General features: G+C 38.9%; 1 protein-coding gene across 1 annotated transcript in view; it reads right to left on the reverse strand.

Annotated features, from left to right (window-relative positions):
• PDE11A (phosphodiesterase 11A) overlaps window positions 1-22,300 on the reverse strand; it is a 461,319-nt gene that overhangs the window by 248,034 nt on the left and 190,985 nt on the right. Inside the window, exons 3-4 of the mRNA XM_056110237.1 lie at window positions 18,400-18,489; window positions 10,613-10,753 (exon numbers count right to left, since the gene is read on the reverse strand). Coding sequence (XP_055966212.1) covers window positions 10,613-10,753; window positions 18,400-18,489 — 231 coding nt within the window. The remainder of the gene's footprint in view (window positions 1-10,612; window positions 10,754-18,399; window positions 18,490-22,300) is intronic.

Consider the following 22,300-nt stretch of genomic DNA (forward strand, 5'->3'; position numbering starts at 1 on the left):
TTACTCCTGATTCTGCACTCAGGAATTACCCCTGGCAGTGCTCAGGGGACCATATGTAATTCTGAGAATCAAATCCAGGTCTGCTGCATGAAAGGCAAATGCCCTACCCGCTGTGTTATTGCTCCAGCCCCTATTTGTTTTTTTTAATTAAAATTTTTATTAAAGAATCATGATCTACAAAGTTATTAATAGTAGAGTTTTACTTGAGATTAAGTTTTAACAGTGCAAGAATAGACAGGTCAGTTTTAAGAGCAAACAATATTAAGGATTCATCCTACCAGATATGAGTATTATATAATTAAGACAGTGTGAAACAGCATTTTTTGGCAAGGGAAAGGGGATATATTCCCTATGGCCAAAGGTCTTTTGTCTTTAGCATGAGAGGAATTACACAACCCTAGTTTAGGGTAACCAAAGCTGGTTTATTTCTCCAATCCACAAATAAAGCACTGGAGTGGGAGAATTCAGATGCAAGAGTAGCAAGACAGATAGATTCTCAATAAGTGCAGTGGGTTCTATGGTTCTCGGATTCTGGGTATATTCTTGATGTAGGCAGGCAGATAGGGAAGGCCCCTTCCAAGGCAATGGCAATAAATCTCCTAGGAAGCAATAGCCCTGACCTCATGGAGAACTAACTGGCACCAGTGCACCAGTCTGTGACAGACCCTGGAGAGGCTGGACATCAACAGGGATGATAGCAGAAAAAATAGAGACCAATTAAGGACCAGAGAGAGATTAACCAGAAACTCCAAAGCTGTTCCTTTGACACGTGACCAACCCCCTCCAACAGAAGCTCCTGCAGAAATGAAAGTCAGGAAAGAAATTTCAAAGAAGACCATCACCACTCCCAACCCCCTTGGTAACTTCCCTAGCAACAGACTTTTACCTAGATAGAAGTCCCACATGGGGGCAGGCTGGAAGAAACCCTATAAAGGCCACCTTGAACAAAGTAAGCGTGTGCATATGCTGCCTGAGCACAAGTGTCACCTGCATCTCCTCTCTTGACATGTGTACTTTCATGTTTCCATGTCTAATGCTGGGATGTGTGTAGGGGCTCTCTCTGCCCTTGGAGAAGTCTGGGCTCTCTTTTGAGCAGGTTGCTCTCCACTCTCTCCCACTTTCTCTCCCTCCTTCCCCTCAAAACCTCCAAATAAAAACGGTAATTTCACTGCTTGTCTACTCCTGTAATTCCTTTCTGTGAGGCAAGACAAGAACCCAGTAACTGGGTCCTGGGTGGCAGAGGTGAATGGGGAGAAAGTGACCGTCTTTCTCCTCTGCACTTCACATAAGTCACCCGTGGGGCCCACCGACATCATTCTGGCTATGATATGGTTCTTGTATGGCACTCTGTCCTTGTTATGTAAATACAGAAGAAAGAGTTTTAGAATTTGAAAAGTCTTTGTGGCTCCACTAGCCAACTAATCTGGTGTCACACCCTGAAAATGATTTGTGCTGACTTTTGATAAATGGCACAGAGTATTAATACAAACACACACACACACACACACACACACACACACAAACTTCAGATGGCTATAAAAGACCTATGCAGAAAAGAAAAAACCTGCTTCTCTGTAAAATGTCTTTGGCAAAGACTAATAGGAAGGGGGGGGGCACTCTAAAAGTCTCGATTGAGATCACCTTTGGTGAAGCACACTTACATGCAAACCTCTTCCTCAAGGATATTTCTCTAGAAGACCTAATCTTATTGTTTTCATCTGTTTTCCTTGGTTTACTGTGCCTTCTCCCTCACCGTCCATTTCTCCTCAGCCCACGAGAGTGTTTTTCTTAGCTTTACCAGATTTGTCCCATGTAGACAAGAGATACACATGGTATTAATGAAGTACTCTTTGATTTATTGGTCCAGTCTCTGAAAGACCCAGAGGGGCACGGGATGGGATGATTTCCTATTAAGGACCAGATGTGTTCCAGGAAGTATAAGAGAATGTCATCTGTGTAAACACAAGAAGACAGCAGTGGTCTATCTCTCCCACTGCCCACATTCGGTAGTCTCACGTCGCTTCCCCCATCCCAGAGAAGTCGATGGCGATGGGCAGGTGAAGGAAAGAAACGAGGGACAGGCTGGTTTGTCTTAGTTGCAGTTTATTCCAATCTCATCTCCATTACTCCTCTCTCTCTCCCTCTGCTTCTCCCCAGTCCGCTCTTACAGTCCAGTTAAATCCCAACGCATCAGGGATTAGGGTTTACACAGGGATAGGTGTGGTCACAATCAATAGGGGTAAAGATTTTTCCCTTGGGAAAAGTCGCTTCTAGGACAGATTCTCCCTCAGCAAGTTGACCCACCCTAGAGCAGAATCCCATGTGTGTATTTCTCCCCTCTTTGTCCAACAAACATATAAACATTCATAATATTAATCATTTTGTATGGACACAGTAAGAGATACATTAAGCTTATAGAATTGCTCTCCTAGGGCCATCTTGATCTTAGACTACAGTGCTCAGGCCAGATTAGTCTTTCCTATCCCTAGCAGGATCCTATTCTCATCGTTACTTTTGGATCATGACAGCATTTATCCATGATCAAGCTCTTAACTTATAGTTAAGAATCGTGGCACTTTGGCCTGGCCCATTTCAATGTCAGGGTAGCTCACAGCTTGCCATCCAGTCCCTCATTGGCACCCGCTTTTGGGGTGCTAGGAACTAAGGGCAACTGAAGCTTAAGTCAAGAAAGCAGATGCCCAGGAGTGAATAATATTCGAAGCCAATTAAATCCCAAGTTACAAAAGCGTAATATTAACTGTCTTCCTGTATCTATACAAAAAGGACATTGCTTTAAAGTAAACTATTCAAAAGGCATAAGGAGAGGAGAAAGTCAATATTAACTTAAAATACAGCGATAGCACAGCGGTAGGGTGTTTGCCTTGCACGCGACCGACCCAGCCTACCTGAGTTTGATTCCTCCGCCCCTCTTGGAGAGCCCGGCAAGCTACCAAGAGTATCTTGTCCACATAGCAAAGCCTGGCAAGCTACCCATGATGTATTCGATATGCCAAACACAGTAACAATAAGTCTCACAATGGAGATGTTACTGGGCCCGCTTGAGCAAATAGATGAACAATGGGAGGACAGTGCTACAGTGCTACAGTGCTACAGGTTCAGTGTCCTAGAAGGATCTGACCTTACAAATTAAGTCTAATTAGGGGGAAATCTGATTAACTGGTTGGGGTAGAGAGCATAGAGAAGCGGTTACAGATAAACACAATGGAATGGAAGTGCCCCAGGAGCACTGTGATAAACCTGAGTTCCTTGTGGCAAGGGAAACAGGACATACCAATATCGTCCTAAAATGTTTAGAGTTACATCCCAATAAACACAGAGGAATGGAGTTGCTTCAGGAGCACTGTGATGGGTAGCACCCTAAAAACCTAAGCTCCCTCTGATAGAGGAGAATGGGCATACCATTGTTATCCTACTAATCATAACATGGAAGAAGGATTTTTTAAAACAAAAGACTTAAACACAAATCAGAAAGGAAGACTGATAAATCTAACATTTTAAAATAAAAATACCACATGTAATCAAGATACCTGTTGTGAGAGAGAATCAGCATGAGCTCTCTCTGGCTGCAGTTCTCACTGTGTATGCCAAGACCATAAAGCCCTGCTCTCTATCTGGTTTATTTCTCAGATTATGTCTGCAGTTAGCAGAAGAAGGAGATGAACATCAGCCGGCTTGATACCAGTCAACGGGCAACGGGGGAAAAAAAAAAACCAAAACAGATCCTACAGGCACACCGTCCCTTCCTCCTCTATAATGCAATCTTTGTGCAGGCACCTACCTACTGCCCCTATGGATGCAGAGACAGGAAGCCAGCTGCACTGTTATGGGTTGCAATAGAAATAAGCTTGACATTTGTTCCTGTAAGTGTACACAACCATTGGTTTTTAGCTTGTGCTCTACGTGTAAATGCATTCAATAGTCATTTCTTATCTTATTTATTATGTCTTCTCCATAACTTGCAAGGTTGGAATTTAGCTCTTCATATTTTTCAAAAAGGTTCTCTTAGAACTATATTTTCTGTGCTCCTTTTTGCATATTTGAAGCAATTTATTTACAACTTGTATAACTACATTTGCTATATTTAAAGTTGTAGGAGCATATTTTTTCCCTGAAGACCCTGTAGCCATCTCCTTGCATATAATTTCCTTGCAATGGAGTGAGCTCCAAGAGAATTTAACATCAGAATGAATTTTATTCTAATAGGTTTTTTAAAATTCCTTTGTTAGTAGAATTGTCTTGTTGTTATCTTAAAAGTCTACCAATATTGAATGTACTTTAGTGCTTATCAATCAGTAGCAACCTTTCCTGAAAATCTGTATTATTTATTTCATCCTGTAAATTCAACATTGCTTTTTTTTTTTTAGTACAATATTGTAGTATTAAAATTCTGAATTTTCTCCCCTATTTCAGCAGTTTCTGAATTCTGGAACACTGGGATATTGTCTTTTTTTCCGTCAGAGACATTGATTATTCTTTTTGTTTGTTGTTGTCCTTCCAGTTGTTTTGTTTTTTGGGACACACCCAGCAGTGCTCAGGGGCTACTCTTGGCTCTGCACCTCAGGAATTACTCCTGGTGATGCTCGGTGGATCAAACCAGGGTTGGCTGTGTGAAAAGCAAATACCCTACCCACTGTACTATCATTCTATCCCCTGATTATTCTTATTTTGTACTTTTATTCTCAACCTAGTTTTATCATTTTCTCTCATCATTTTATTCTATCTTATTTTTAATTTCATTTAAATTTATTCTTCATGGCTTTAAAATATCTTGAAGTATCTTTTCTTCTCTAATGCTTTTAATGTAATATTCAGTTTTCTTCTACTCCTTTTCAAGCTCTGCCAAAGCAGTTTTCTCATCTTTTTACTTAGCATTTATTCTGTAAGTCCTCATACCTTTTCTCTGACTCCTAAAAGATCATATTATCTTCCATTTCAGGCTGCTGGCAGTTTTTTCACTGTGTGCTCTTCATCTAGCTTTTGCTTCTGCAACCTGTCCTTCTCCCCTATATCTGATGGTTTCTTTTCTCAGCCCTTAGCTGGTAGACTTTTGTTGTGTGCTCATCTTCAGATTAACCATGGTATGGGAAGCTGATAAATCAGGGGAGTGACAGGATTATTGCACTTGAATTTCAGTCTTTTGTTTGCACATTTTCTTCTGGGCACTGATGTTAGTTCTTTCTTAACAAGGGCCTCCCTTGCAAAAGAATACTTGCAAGTCCCCTGTGACAGATATTTTTTGGGAGGTGAGGGTGGGCAAAGACTTCCATTCTCTTTAGCTGGCTATGATTTAGCAATTACAGGGTAACTTGTCACTCTCACTGTCATTTATACTGACAAATCGCTAGTCTTGTTATCCTGATGGCTTGTCTGTCTGTTTTCTTGTTTTACCCCATCTCTCCTGCCGCTCTTTAGCAGCAAGGAGTTTGCAAGTGGCAGTCTGTCCAGGTTCCTGCATATACTGTTATAAGCTATGCAGGGACTTGTTTTGGCAACTTGTGAGCTCTGTTCACAGAGAGTGGATACAAGCACCAGCACTCAACCTTTATCCCTCGCTAGAACATGTGGCAGCTGATGTGAGGCAGAGTGGACCAATGATTGGCAGTATTGGGTTGTGAATATTTCTTCCTTGGGGGATTATGAAATTTTATTCCTTGTTCTGGGAGCTTTCAAAAGCTCCTCAAATTGTGGAAGGTAAAATAAATCAGTTTAGCAAACCTGATACCTGATTTTCCAAGTTTACTCTTAGGAAGTTCAAATATCACCCTTCCCTCCCTTGGGACAATAAAATCACTACTGCCTGTGAAGAAATGATGCATGCGAACACAATTTTAATGAAAAAATTTTAAACTCTATCATTTTTTATAGTTATGAAAATATGATCGCAGCCATGTGCCCATATTTTGTGAAAAATATGCTTTCTTTATATTTTTCTCCTTAATTATTTACTGAAAATACATCAACAATATTGTTCCTATAAATATAGAAAGACACAATTATTTTAAAGAATACATAGAATATTTATTATATAAAACTTCTGTTCATGCTTCAATTATTTATATTTTCACAAGCTTTAAGGATACAATAAGCATTTTTTTCTAGAATTTTGCACTGTTCATTTACAAAGGAGGAATTTCTCTATGTCAAGGCTAGAATCTTTAAATTACATCATATTTCATCAAATTTATATTGACAAAAATATCTCAATTATAATAATTATTATAAGAATGTCCATTTTTTTCTCTTTTTGCAATACCAGGTATCAAACCCAGGGCATCACATTCACAATGCAAGTCCTGTACTATTGAGTCATAACCCTGGCCCTAAAAAGCCCATTTTCTCATATTCATATTCAGGTTGACTATTATAACTCTTCAATATTTGCCATTCTGATGGTAGAAAACTTAGATATTTAAATTTTTGTACATTCATTTAGGAATAGAATTCTTTAGAAATTCTGACTCATCCAATGAATATTCCAAAAATACTCACTTTTAATATTACGTTTTTTAAAAACAATAAAACTTTTTAAAAAATTTTTATTAGTGAAACACCATGAGGTACAGTTGTAGACTTATAATATTTTGTGCTTGGGTTTCAGTTATACAATGATCTGAGTACCCATCCCTCCACCAGTGCCCATTCTCTACTTCCAATGCTCCCAGTATTCTTCCCACCCCCCATCCCCACCATCCCACCCCACCCCAGTGGCAGGGCATTCCCTTTTGTTCTCTCTCTCTCCTTTTGGGTGCTGTGGTTTGCAAAAGAGGCACTGAGTGGCATTCATGTTCAGTCTGTAGTCTACTTTCAGCATGCATCTCCCATCTTGGGAAGATCCTCCCAACACCCTTCTCTTGGTGCTCCCCTCTCTATCTGAGCTGCCTTTTCCCCTAGTATGTGCGACTGGCCTCCAAACCATGGAGTGAACCACCTGGTACTTATCTCAGCTTTTCTTAAGTGTTAGACTCCTATTTTGTTACTTTATATACCCCAGATGAATGCAATCTTTCTATGTCTGTCCCTCTCTTTCTGATTAATTTCACTTAGCACGATACTTTCCATGTAGTACCACTTGTATGTAAATTTCATGACTTCATCTTTTCTAACAGCTTCATAGTACTCCATTGTGTAGATGTACCAAAGTTTCTATAACCAGTCATCTGTTATCGGGCACTCAGGTTTTATCCAGATTTTGGGTATTGTGAATAGTGCAGCAATGAACATAGAAGTGCAAATGTCATTTCGACTGTACTTTTTTGCCTCTCTGGGATATATTTCCAGGAGTGGTATATCTGGGTCAAATGAGAGCTCAATTTCTAATTTTTTGAGGATCGACCATACTGAAAAACAATAAACCTTTGATGAATCTAAAAATTACATAGATTTTGTAGAAATTAGGTCAAAAGGCGAATAGCATTTAAAGAGTCAAGACCACCAAAAATTTTTTAAAAGAAAGACCTGAAAACTATTGCCTACGAATCAAACCTGTCCCACTACTTTTGTAAATAAGATACATTGGAACATAGCTATACTCATTCTCAATGTGTTATATGTAGCTGCTTTCATGCCATGTTGGCAGAGTTCAGTGGCTATTTTTATGGAAAGAAATTTACTAAGAAAGATGTGAGGGGGGAGGAAAAAGAGAGGAATACATGTTCAAGAGAGAACCTGGAGCTTTTTTTTATGGAAAAAGTAGAAGAAAATGAGAGAAAGAAACAAGACTGACAGACACAGAGTCAGAGAGAGAGAGAGGTGTTAAAGAACAGGAAAAAGCACACTAATTTAAATCTATTTTTCTCTGATAGTAATTTTTATCCTTTGGAAAAGATAATTTCAAAGATTGCAGTTTATTGCCTTGTTTTGTCTCTAAGAAAGATTTTTCCTCTGCGAAACTTTTTCCTAACTTTTCCTGTAAAAACCCAACTTCTCAAATGCTGTTTGGACCGGTTTTTTTTAATCCCTCAACCATGACTGTTCGACTTCCTGGGGACCCAGGTCTTCAGAAAGCTGTATTTGCCTCCAAGATTTCTGTCATTCTATTGGGCTCTTACTGCCCTCTAGTTCCGATATTGCCATTTCTCATCTTTTTCCCACTGGAGTGTCAGGGAGAACTTGACTACCACCGCCTCCAGCACTGTGTGGGTGCTGAGGCTCAGGGCAAGCCTAGGAATGCTCCCTGGACCACATTTACTATTCATACTGCCTCTGCTGCCTTCCTCTGGGCCATCACACACAGGAGCAGCTCAGCTTCATCTTTCCACACTATTGCTTAGGGCACAACTTCGGACTCTTTCAAGTCTTTGGGAAACTTTGCTTCTTACAAATGAAAAAGTCTTGGTATTCGAGATTCTTGATACACATGTTTTAATCTTTTTGGAACTTGAGCCATTCCTGAGGATGCTTCTGAAGGTTCAGGGTTGGAGCAACAATGTGGTGCTGCTGGGGTGTACGCATGTGTACCTGGTGTTCCAACTCAGGACTCCATATGTGCTACCCATGCTACCTACTTTAGCTTTCTCCTTACCTCCTGAGAAATGGACTTCTTTCTAAAAGTAAAATGGACTTGTAATAACCTGTTCCTTTCTATGTGAGCACCTGTCCTCCCGTTGTTCATCGATTTGCTCGAGCGGGCCCAGTAACGTCTCCATTGGAGACTTTGTTGTTACTGTGTTTGCCATATCGAATACCTCACGGGTAGCTTGCCAGGTTCTGCCATGCGGGCGAGATACTCTCGGTAGCTTGCCGGGCTCTCCGAGAGGGGCGGAGGAATCGAACTCGGGTCGGCCATGTTGGCTGCGTGCAAGGCAAACGCCCTACTGCTATGCTATTGCTCCAGCCCTTCCTTTCTATGTATAAAATCAATTTTAAGTATGGTTTTGGGGTCATACCTGGCATTGTTCTGGCCAAACTTGAAGGATGGTATAATCTTTGCTTCTTTCTTTCTTTCTCTCTTTCTTTCTTTCTTTCTTTCTTTCTTTCTTTCTTTCTCTTCAGGGAGTTGTTCAGGGCTTACTCCTGGTTTTGTGCTCAGTGATCACTTCTGACAGGCTATATGTGGTGTGGGATATAGAACCCAGGTTTGGCACATACAAGGCAAATGCCAACATATGACATTATGACACTGGCACAGTGTTCAGCAAAAAAAAAGTCATACAGAGATGAAGTTCTAACAATGGGCTTCTCCCCCTGTCAGAATGTTGGCTAGCTGGCTAGAAGGACTGATAATAAATGACTCTTTCAACTAGATTTAATAAGGGTTTAAATAATGATCAGAGTAAGGATTCAACCAACAGGCGCGAGTGCACGTGCACGCATGTGTACGTGCATGTGTGTGTGTGTGTGTGTGTGTGTGTGTATTTGGGGGTAAAGGTAAAGGCCCTCCCGTTGTTCATCGATTTGCTCGAGTGGGCCCAATAACGTCTCCATTGGAGATTTTGTTGTTACTGTGTTTGGCATATCGAATACATCATGGATGGCTTGCCAGGCTCTGCCGTGTGGGCGAGATACTCTTGGTAGCTTGCCGGGCTCTCCGAGAGGGGCAGAGGAATCGAACTCGGGTCGGCCATGTTGGCTGCGTGCAAGGCAAACACCCTACCGCTGTGCTATCGCTCCAGCCTGAATATATAGTAGTGTCCAGGAGTTACTCCTGGCTCTGTGTGGGTATCCTCTGGTTCAGCTCAGCAGTAGAAGAACCTGGAAACTGCCTCCAGACACAGAAGAGGACTGCCCAGTGCTAAGGTGGCTCACTTCACTCTACGATCTGTGGGGGTTCTCTGGGCTCAGGACAGCACTGCTCCATCACTGGATTGCTCCCTCACACTGTAAAGTGTAGGACATAGTCTAGACTAGTGTTCCTGTTTCTCAGCCTTTTCCCAACCATGGTCCTTTCCCAACCTTATTTCCTTCCAGTGGATCCATCCTCCCTGTTGGTCCGTTAGTCTCATTCTGTGGCCCCTTATTTACACAAATTTCACCTGTGGCGCCTTTGGACTATCCTGGACACCTATGTGGGGCCACACAGGCCACCAGTCAAAGAGGCAATCCAGGTGTGGAGATGCTTAGGAGGCCCTTCCTGGGCCTGGGTGATAGAAGACCAACAACTGAACTTGGCTTCTATTTAGCTGTGAGTGATCAGGCAAGCCACTTTACCCCTTGTATTCTTTATCCATACATGCACAAGTCTGGAATATTCTCAAAGGTTCCCATTAGTAAAGGAGTCTTTTTCTATTGTGACAGCAAAATTAACAAAAAAATTGAAGTGAAAGGAAATAGGAAACTTTTGGTTTCATGGTTTAAAGAGTTATGAAAAAAATAGTTTATCCCACAATTTCTGATACTTACTTGCATATAAATAAAAGTTTATTTAATTAAAGCAGTCTTCAACTACAGCAAAATAAAAGATGACTTACAGAGGACAGAGAGATAGTACTTTGGGTAGGGCAATTGCCTTGCACATGGTCAACCCAGGCTGGATTCCCAGTACCCTGAACATCTCCAGGAGTGATTCCTGAGTACAGAGCCAGGATTAACCCCCAGCTATTACTGGGTATGGCCCCCCAAACAAAAGCAAGCAAACAAACAAAAGATGACTTACAGGTGATTCAATGTCCTCTAGGAGTAAAACAGAACAGCGTTCACATTTCAGCAGAGTTTGAGCCCGATGCATTATTTTCTTCACAATTTTCTCCAGGTCAGTCTGTTCCTCAAAGAGGTCATTAACAACCTCTAGTAAAGCCTAAAAAAGTGAAATGGATAGATTTAGGTGAATATAGAATTGAATTAAAATGTGTGTGTTTTTCAGTATGGACGATTCTCAAAAAATTAGAATTTGATCTCCCATTTGACCCAGCAATACCACTCCTGGGAATATATCCCAGAGAGGCAAAAAAAATAATAGTCGAAGTGACATCTGCACTTGTTTGTTCATTGCAGCACTCTTTACAATAGCCAGAATCTGGAAAAAACCTGAGTGCCCGAGAACAAATGACTGGTTCAAGAAACTTTGGTACATCTACACAATGGAGTACTATGTAGCTGTTAGAAAAGATGAAGTCATGGAATTTACATACAAGTGGTACTACATGGAAAGTATCATGTTAAGCGAAATGACTCAGAAAGAAAGGGATACAGAAAGAGTGCATTCATCTGGGGAACATAAAGTAACAAAATAGGAGACTAACACCCAAGAATGGCCGAGATTAGTACCAGGAATTTTACTCCACGGCTTGGAGGCCAGCCACACATGCTAGGGGAAAAGGGAGCTCAGATAGAGAAGGGAGCACCAAGTGAACGGTGTTGGGAGGATCCTCCCAGGATGGGAGAAGCATGCTGAAAGTAGACTATAGACCAAACATGATTGGCACCTATTGCCTCTTTTGCAAACCACAATACCCAATAGGAGAGAGAGAACAAAAGGGAATGCCCTGCCACAGAGGCAGGTTGGGAGGGGGGGATGGTGGGTGGGAGGGATACTGGGATCAGTGGTGGTGGGAAATGGGCACTGGTGGAGGGATGGGTATTTGATAATTGTATAATTGAAAACTAAGCACAAAAATTTGTAAGTCTACAACTGTCCTTATGGTATCTCACTAATAAAATTTTTTTAAAAAGTGTGTGTTTTTAATTACATTTATTCATGATCATAGTAAAATATAAGCATATGGCTACATTTTAAGCATTTATAATTGTTTTGACATCTTTTCATTATTTTATTTTCTAAGTCTCAAATTGCAAAATATACTTGAGAATAGTACCAGCGTACATAACCCCAATGTAAATCCACCATTGTATGCAATTTATACCTTTTATAGCTACATAACCCCATATAGTGTTTAGCTTTAAGATTTTTCCCTTTTGTCAGTACATTTTTAATATTCGTAGATATCAGCCCATTTATATATGTATATATAATTTATATGATTTTTTGCAAAACATTTACTTTAGAAAATTGCTAAGCAATTCTTTAGTATAAGGAAAAAAAGTTTTTTGGTCAAATTTAAGACTTATTTTCACCAATACACATCTCTCACAGAACTCTGAAAGAATTATAGTAGTGAATACTAATTAAGTTTCAGAGCCTTCAAAAAGAAGTATATTTATATACTCCTCATTAATTCCTCTACACAAAAAGAAGTATTGCTCCATTTCAATCCGTCCTGAAGAACATTTAAACACTACTATATATCTCAGGAAAGAAAGCACCATTAAAATCTCTGTTAGAGTACAGAATGAAAAGCAAATGAATTAAAAAAAAGAAACTTAAATTCTGCTAAAAATAATAAATTTGTTTTAAAATAAAATTGTATAAATCTCTCATTTTATTCATCTAGGTTAGCTTGCAATTTTTGTTTCATAGTGATATTTATTTAGAATTTTTAATGAGGTTAATACTTCCAAAGATTTAAGAAGAGTGAATGATGTACAGGTGAAAGATATTATATTTCCATCAGAGAGCAATCAGAAAAATTACACAGTCAGTCAATCGACCAGAGAGCACTTCACTCACTAGAACATAATAATACTTGCAATCTCAAATTTGAGCTCTAACAAAGGGATTCAAAGACTTGTTAATTCACATCTATTCAGGTAGGTAGATGATGTTGATATTACCCAGGGACATGACTAGTTCTCAACTTTGGTAATTAATTTGATTTGTCCCAACACCATTTAAAACATGCGAAAATTTCTTTTTTCTTTGAATCTATTCAGGAAGAAAAGCAAATGAATGAGTTAAGAGATCCATGAAACGAGTCTAGCTCACTGCTTATCTAGAAGAGAAGCAAGTATCCTGGTGCCATTATCTTCAAAATGAGTAAGCAAATTGGTTGTGGGTCATGGATTGCTTTCTGATCTCAAAGGAAAGGAAAACACCAGGAGGTGAAAAAAAAATTAAGTGCATCCTCACTATGGCATTCAGACAGCAAATCACCGTAAGAGGTCAAGGTGCCATGATTTCATATGAATGCAACAATAAAATGAATCTGAGTAATTACCAACGAAATTCCCTGTTATTAAGGGGAAATATTATTTCCTTAATCATCCAGATTATTTGTTCAGATGAATCATATTAACTGAACAATTATTTAACTTTCCAATTTGTTGTGACTGCATGAATAGGGCCTTTGGGACCAATACACAAGAACATTTATCTCACAGGAAAAAACTAATTGTGCCTTGAGTCTTGCACTGATAAATCACATTAGAGTAGTTTTATTGTTTCTAATTTAGAATTGTGGCTTACTAGCAAGTGATGAAAGTTTTTCAAATAATAATGCATACTAGCTCCAGAATAGGAGAGAAGAAGAAAATCTAAGATGATATGTAATTCAACTGACATTGGAAGTTTTTCACATTGTAAAACACTCCTTGCTTCTAGACTTGCCTTCCTAAAAACAAATACCTGAGTTTCCTTTCCTTCAAGTAAGCTTTTATTTTGTTCCTGGTTCATCCTTGAAATGTTTCCATAAGTATATTTCAATATATATAAAATGTTTCTCTCTCTATTTTCCCCAGATCAACCAATACCCTAGTTCTAGATACAAACTATATACTGACAGTTCTCAAATTTCTAGTCTCAGTATTTTCCCTAAACTTTAGATTTCTATAACTGACAATTTACTTGTAACCTTCTTTAAAACGTTAATGCTTACATATCTTAACCTTTAGATAACCTTTAGGTCACAACATAGGATTTATACTGAAGAATGTTCTGTATCTGTCTGTAAAGTCATTTGGTATACTGTATTCTTCAGGTCCACTATTCGCTTATGAATTATTTGCCAGTCAATGTTGAAACTGAAACATTGAAGACCCTTTCTATCTATTTTTCCCTCCAGATATGTTAGTTTTTACTTTAAATATCTGTTACAATGTTGGGCACACATATATTTGTAATTCTAATATCTTCCTGATGTATTTGTCCCTTTACTATGACATTTTTTTCTGAGTGATTTATTGAGTAATTTTTTGACTCAGTGTATCTTTTTGTATGAATGAAGTAGAATCATTTTTGCTATAATTTTGGTTATCATTTCCATGAACTATCTTTTTCTACACTTTCAATCTATGTGTTCTCTTAAAACCAAATTGAGTCTCTAATAGGTAGACTCTATTATTGGATCTTTTAATTTTTAAATCATTCATTCATTACTGCACTTTTTACTTGGTTAATTTTGTCCATTTATGTTTAAAGTTATTATTGACTGGCAATAACTTACCAGTGACCATTTTTTAAAATTAATTTCTGATTTTTTAAATTGTCCTTCCTCTTTTTTTGTAGTGGCATGTTTTAATTTCTTAATATATTTTTTGTGTATCTAATAAGGGATTTTTACCGGAATAATCATGAGGCTTACATAAATCAGATTGTAGATATGATAGTTTATTTTAAGCTAATAACTTTTAACTGCATGCAAAAATGCTCACTCTTATTTTGATTCCCCATATTTTATGCCATTGATATTGTCATACTTTATGACTTTTTTATTTCACATCTGTTAATGAAATATTGAACCTAGTTCTTTTATTATTAAATAGTTTTTTAAACTTTAATAGCAGAGGTAAAATGATTTACCTATTACCACTGGTGTACAAATATGTTCCAGAGTTTTATGCAGTAGAGCTAATCAGGGTCAATTCTTGGGTGCTCAGACAAGAGGTTTATTACCAGGTGCATGGCTGGGTATGGCTCCCTGGGTCCCTGAGAGGGTGCTGACTGTCTGTGGTGAGCACCTTCTCCCCACACAAAATGGCCAAGTTTGGCAATGGACCATGGTTGAGAGAGATTGGAAATGGACTCCACATCTGCTTCAGTATTTGCAGCAGCCACTGAGTTCTGCAGACCTCACTCTGGAAGCACAAATGGTGGGCAGGTCTCCTACTAGATCTATGGGTGTACTGGACTGCTCCCTAACAGTGGCTGGTGAGGGTAGAGCTGAGTGCAGAGCCACTCAGCACCTCCCGGGGCACAAACATAGTGTCTCCCACTGGGTCCTTATGTTGGACGGACTGTTTATGGACCACAGTTGCAGGGGCCTGGAACTAACTATGGGACCATTTATGGTCTTTACGGGTACAGCTGGGAGTATCTCCTAGCAGTATCCCGGACTCAGGACTACAGGCTGATTGTCACTATGAAGGGACATTACAGGGCCCTTTCAGGATCTCTGTGGGTTCAGACCTATCCTACTTTTTAACCGCAATACAGTTCTTTCCTGACTCCTCTTCTTGCTTTGGCCTTTTCTCCTTCCTCCCCAGCCAGTTTATAGTCTCCATGGAAACCAGAATGATCTCTTTGAGAGTAAATCAAATTGAACTCAAAATGGTTTTCCAGCGATCACACATGAATAAAAGCCAGAATCCTTGCCAGGCTCAAAGGTCTTTCCAATATCTGGCCACTGGCTCACCGCCCATCTTTGTCTTCTCTTTGCTTTCCAGACATATGACCAAGTTTTCTCTTCCCCCACTTCAGATTTAAAATGTTTACTTCTTTATTTAAAGTTGAGATGTAATCAACATATAACTACTAGAATGAAGTAAACACATAATGATTTGACATAGGTGCATGTAATCAGAAATGCCAGGGACTTTGCTCTTGATAATTCCACTTGAGTCCTCCATCCAGATCATAGTATTGTGTTGCTCTTTCATGTCACTAGATCTTTGCATGACCATGGGCTCCTTATAAAGAATTTTTTCCTGTTCATTGAAATAAAGATTTTCCTAAACTTTATTCAGTGTCCAATATCTATTTCTTTATTTCATTTCATTTTTGGATATAGAACATATTCCTAACTAGGAGCATATATTTTTTATTTACTTACTTGTTTATTAACTCTTAGAATAGTAAATTTTGTGAGTCAGGGACTTTGAACAAAGTCTTTGAAATATTTACCACACATTAAATATTTGTTGAATGAATAAATGAATTAAGCTTATTAATAAACAAGAGTTTATTAATAATACAAGAAAATTAATAATAGACTAAGCATCCCTTAAGGTGCTCAAAAAGCAGTTGGAGAGAAAAACTATCAATGAATATTATAATATAATATTAGTACCCAGAATAGACTAATGAAAGAATATCAAGGAGAAAACAACTGAAAGGGGAAGATTAACTAGAAGGCTGAGCCTGGTCCTGAAGGATGAACAAAGCAGATGGAAGTGGGAGGACAATGAAAGGAGGCATTGAAGACAGTGGGAGGGTGGGGTTATAGCCTAAGAAAGTGAGTCAGATTGTTTTTCTGGAATTTGAGGGCAGTACTGCTGAAGCACCAAATGAAAAGAGATGAATGATAAGACATGGGGCTAAAGATAAAAACAGGCTTCCAATAAGAGAAAAGGTGTGATAAACTGTGCCAAAGAACAAGATTATAAAGCCTGTTGTGTTCATCTTTTCACTGTGAAACATTCATAGACCACAATGCCTAGCAAATGATATTCTTCATCAATTTAATTTACCAAATTAGTTTAGGGTTTCTAATTTGATTTTGTTTTAGTTTAGTTTTATTTTTGTGTTTTGGGCCACACCCAGCTGTGGCAGTGCTTACTCCTGGCTCTGCTCAGGATCACTCCTAGAAGGGCTCAAGGGACAATATGTGGAGCCAGGAATTGAATCCAGGTTAGCTGCATGCAAGGCAAAGGTGTTGAATTATTGTCATATTTTGGGAAATATCCTTTCAGAAAACCTTTCAATTCAAAAATCAAACTGTATGAGGTGGGTTGAAAGCATGTTTGCAACATATCTTGCTTCTTAAAACAACTACGTTAGGAAAATATCAATAAATTGGGTTATTGATTCATATTTACCAAGAAGGAAGAACGTATCTCCTGTATCAGAGTTACACACCTAATTTCCTTTTGAAAAGAAATGGGTTCTACTTCTCTACAATAGACTTTTAATACACTTTCTGGGTTTATACTTAAAAAAGATCTCCAACCATAAACTGAAAGATTATAAAAATAAAAGAGATTCCTGAACTACATGAAGATCATCTGTTGTTTTTAAATACAATGAAGGGCCAGGGTTATAGTAGAGCAGGTAGGGTATTTACCTTCCATGAGGCCAACCTGGGTTCAATCCCCAGCATCCCCTATGATCCCCAAGCACAACCAGAAGAGATTCCTGATGCAGAGTCAGGAATAGCCCCTGAGTACCACAGAGCATGGCCCCAAAACAAAAACAAAACAAAGCAAAAGACAGAATGACTTGTAGGATAACACTGGTTTGTCCTTTCTTCCTTGCCAAAAGAAGTTTAGGGTTATTGGATTACTCCCATCACAGTGCTCCCATTTCTCTGCATTTATTTGTAACCTCTTTCTTTGTACTCTGCTTCCCCAACTGATAAATCACCTTTATCTCCTAATCAGACTCTGTTAACTTGTAAATATTGTTTTTCTCTTCTCCTTAAGTCCTTTGCATAGTTAATTCAGAGCAAAGTCCTTTTTGTATAGACACAGTAAGACAGTTAATGCTATGCTTTTGTAACTTGGAAGTTAACTGACTCTGAATAATGTTCACTCCTGGGTATATGTTTTCTCGACTTAAGCCTCAGCTGCCCTTACTTTCTAGCATCCCAAAAGCAGGGTCCTGACGAGGAACTGGAGGGACACAGGACAAGCTGTGAGCTACCCTGGCATTGAAATGGGCCAGGCCAAAGCACCATAATACTTAATTATAAGTTAAGAGCATGGTCATGGACAAATTCTGTCATGATCCAAAAAGTAACAACTGAATTAGGACCCTGCTAGGGTTAGGAAAGATTAATCTGTCCTGAGCACTGTAGTCTGAGATCTATAGCGAGATGTCCCCAGAAGAGTCACCCTACAAGCTCCACGCAAAATAACTAAAATATTATGAAGTAAAAAAAAAAAGAAAAAAAATATTATGAAGTAGAATTAAGATGTTAAGTAAGATGTTAAGTAAGTTATTGGACTAAAGAAAGGAGAAAAATCCCTAAATGGTATTTTGCCCTTGAGCCTGATCAGGAAGGGATTTCATATATTGATTGTGCTACCACAATGCAGGGGAGTTGGTGAGAGACTAGAGAGAGACCAAGGCAAAGAGTCAGAACAAGGATTGATGAGCAAGGGGGACAGGAGGAGACAGGAATGTGGGGTTTTGTGAGATTGGAAAAGGCAGGTGGGGAGAATAGAATAAATGGCAACTGATCACCAGCCACCCTGATGGCCCTGTTCCCTCTTTCATGTGTATGTTAGCGGCAGCTGCAGGCCGAGGTGGGAAAGTGGCCTGAGACCACGGAATGTGAGTGGTGAGAGAGAGCCGCTGGAGCTCCCTAGCTGCGTGGTGATAATACAATAACTCATAGGCACTCACAGACACACAGAGCTTTGAGGTTTGTTGCAGTGTTTCCTTCTACTCACCCTGCTTCGTTCATATTCTTTCCTTGAGGCAGCAAAGAGCTGAGCATTAGATATGGCGATTCCACAAAACGGAAGATACATCTGCATCACCTAGGGCAAAAGAGCATTCCAGACATTAACAGGTCACTGAAGCAAACCCCAATTTCCTGCATATGCTTGATTATTTTATTTCCAATCACAGAGATTGTATAGTTTTTTTGGCCAGAGGGATGGGGGTGGGGTGGGGGAGAAGGGGAGTAGTAAAATATTCACTTCACAAGGGTTTTTTTTTTTTTCAGAGTTAACTACTAGATTGTCTCTGTCAACTTTCAGCCTGGAGTGAGAACATGAGACATAAAACCAGTCACAGATTATGAGGGTTATGACACTGGAACTGTGTCAAAATTAATTTTACATTCATTCTTTGATCAACTGAGTATACATGAGGAGTTGTGATATATCTGGAGTTTAAATTAAGTTCTCATGATTTCTTTGGAAGCCGAACAGGTAAGACCATTTTTTAAAAATATGCATACTTGTAACCAGGGTCTTCCCTGACCCTAGAACTCTGTAAGCTCTCAGACTGAAGAACAGCTGTTGGGATAGACCTAGTGAGCAAAGTGGTCTCAAGTTCAAGTTGTGCCACTGTTCTGTTAGCATAAGGAGGTATGGAAGCAGATTGGGGGAGGGCCTGATTGAAGCCTGCTGAAGAAAAGCTGCAGAGCTTTTACATAAACACTCTTCCTGTGAAAAGAAACAGCCCGCTGTGATAGCCTGACCTGCCAAACTCCTCATCACAGAGTCTAGCTAAACGTTTATAATTTTTTATGGAACTCTCCTTCTAATTTACATCCAGAATCTCTGATTTTAGAGAGACAGAATATCCAAAGTAACAACCTAAGTAACTTTGCCCCTAAACTCTCCACAACATAGGACACCGTGACAAGTGACGTCTGGGGACCTCACCCCCTCACCCGTTTCCCAGCATCTCTTTCCGCGCGCGCGCGCGCGCGCGCACACACACACACACACACACACACACACACACACACACACACACGTGTCCTGTGAAGAGGTGCTGAGTACTGTAAAACAGAAGAGTTGCAGCTATACCTGACGACCACAGTGCCAGGCTTACAGGGGGTTCCCGAAAGAGGAGCAAGAGCATATCTGCTCAGTAACACTGTGAGCCACCCAAGACATCCAGCATCACTTGGAGAGAGAAATGATTTTGCTGAGAATTTGAAGTAGGCAAAAGATAAAAAGCAATTCATCTTCCCTGTAAGTCCTTACTTGCTAAAATCTTGCTTTGCTTACATAGGTGTGCTCCACTCAAACCTCTGACCCCTGAATGTTTGAGAGCACTGTAGAAGCTAATGCTATGAGTTTTTTTTTTATTAAAGACAAGAAAAACAAAGTTAAAGCAGTGGGGTTGGCATGAAGTAGAGGAATAATCAATAAATTGATTTTTACAGTTTTTTTTCAGTATAAATTTCTTCAGTTAATTTGAGTCAAAGTAACTAGTATTTTGACCCTATTTTGGCAGCACATATACCAAAACAAACTAATATTTATTTTATTCTATCCCTTTTGCTTTTTGGATCACATCCAGCAGTGCTCAGGAGTTAGTACTGATTTTGTGATTGTATTGCATTGGGTAGTGTTCAGAGGGCAGTGTTCATAGGGTTCCCAGGACCAAACCCAGGCCTCTGGCATACAAAACCTGAGCTCCAGCCAGTTGAGCTCTCTCTGGCCCTAAGCTAATATTTAATGAGGGCCTGCTACATGGGAAATACTCTAACTTCATTTATTCATTTGAGTGGCACATCAACTCCCCGTGGAGAAATGTATGAATATTTTAGAGATTGGGATCTCATTATATTGCTCAAACTCACACAACAACTCAGGTCATCTAATTTTACCAATGATGTTCATTCTTTACTACATGTTGTCTTCAAGAATCAGATGTGATTTCTGTCACTTTCTTTCTGTGCTTCCTTCCTACTGCCCCTCATGCCTTAGGAGATCTGCTGTTAAGCCAGAATGAAGCTGTTGACATAAAAAATGCCAGATATTTGGTCAGAATTTCTTTGTCTATAGTCAGAGTGAGACCACTTTCAACATCACCTACACACACAGAAAGCCCTTTTCTGTTTGTTTTTGTTTCTGTTTTTTCCTCTGGGGTGAGTGATGAAGGTGGAGGTCAGGAGGAGATAAAAGTTACTTCTCCACTTCCCCTTTTCTTCTCTCCCTTTTATTTCTGCTTTTTTCTTTCTCCCTTCCTTCCTTTCTTCCTTCCTTCTCCTCTATTTGTTTGCCTTCATGGGTCAAGTTTCAGATGTTTCATAGGTCAAAAGCAGAAACTGACCAAATGAACATGTGAAGTGTTTTTTATTATGGCATAGACTTGTTTTAGTCCATTTGTAATAAAAATATTTATTAATCTTTAAACATTTAAATACTTGTATAATTTAAAATAATTTAAATTTTAAGTTGATGACAATTTCCTTTATATAACTATTCTGTGTAAAACTGACAAATTACTTAACCTCTCTGAACCTATATCTTTGTCTGTAAAATTAATTTAACTAATATTCTTTGTAGTCCTTCTTAGTGATAATATTTTGTGATAAAATGATTAACAATAGTAGAGTTGTCACATTCTATTTGCCAGAGAAATGAAGAATTTAATAAACATATAGGTATCTTAGTAAAAAAACATTATAATAGTAATTGATGTCAACAAAGTTCTTATCATGGTCCCCAGACACCACCAAAATGATTCCTATGAAAATACAGATAATAAAAATAGAGACCATCTTTAAAGTCAGCTTTCAACCTAATTCTGAGGTAAGTTTGGAATCTAAGAATTGAAACCCTCCCTCTTTGTGTACCCTTTGTTTTTTCAAGGAACTCTTTATGTCTTTTATGATTCCTTTGTTTTTTTTCTGGGCTCTTGAATTGACCAAAGATTACTATGGATGGAAACTACATTGTACCTTCATAAACCACTGTAAACTGAAAGAGGGTCTTGTTTACAAAGGGAATTTTCTATCTTCTGTGAATTTTTGACATAATAATTGTACATGCATGATTAAAAACATTTTTTAGTCTCTGTCCAAGTATGATAAATATTTAGAAATTTCTTATTTTGTGGCTTTTACCATAAAACTACAAATACTAATTAACTATGTTGTATATTATATATATAGATAGGTAGAAAAATTCCCAGCGATATGTAAATGGTGATTCTGAAAATAAGAAATAAAAACCAAAAAGGGGCTGAAAAAATAGTGCAGTGGGTTAGGTGTTTGCCTTGCACTGCTAACTTGAGTTCAATCCCCGTCATCCTGTATGGTGCCCCAGCATTATCAGGAGTAATTCCTGAATGCCGAGCCCAGAGTAAGCCCTGAGCAGAGCTGAGTGTGCTGCCCACCCGCCCTCCTCACCCAACTCCCCAATTTTTTTAAGAAGAAACTAAAAAAAGTATGGAAATAGGAGATAAGTAGATACAAATGCTTTTAGGTCTTTTTTTCAGTGTCATTGTAATGGATGCATATGTGTGTGTGTATCTGTGTGTGTATGAGAGAGAGAGAGAGAGAGAGAGAGAGAGAGAGAGAGAGACTGCTCTTTCTAAAGCCCTCTGACTCTAACAAAGAATATTAATTTGACCATCTGAATGCCAAAGGTCTAAAAAACTTTAATAACCAAGAAACTAATGAGTCTGTACACCCTCATGCACCACTTTTCAGCTTGAGAGCATTTTATGCACATTGGCTAATTAATCTTTACAACAGCTCACTCAGAAAGGGAGTCAAACTGAAAATCATAAAACAGGAGTGAAAGTCACTTTAGCCCTCGAAACTTACGAAAAGCATCATTAATAAGCATAAAATCTGAGTATTGAGAATATCTGTCAATA

This window comes from Sorex fumeus, unplaced genomic scaffold (assembly GCF_029834395.1).
Source record: "Sorex fumeus unplaced genomic scaffold, SorFum_2.1 ptg000009l, whole genome shotgun sequence".
Lineage (NCBI taxonomy): Eukaryota > Metazoa > Chordata > Mammalia > Eulipotyphla > Soricidae > Sorex > Sorex fumeus.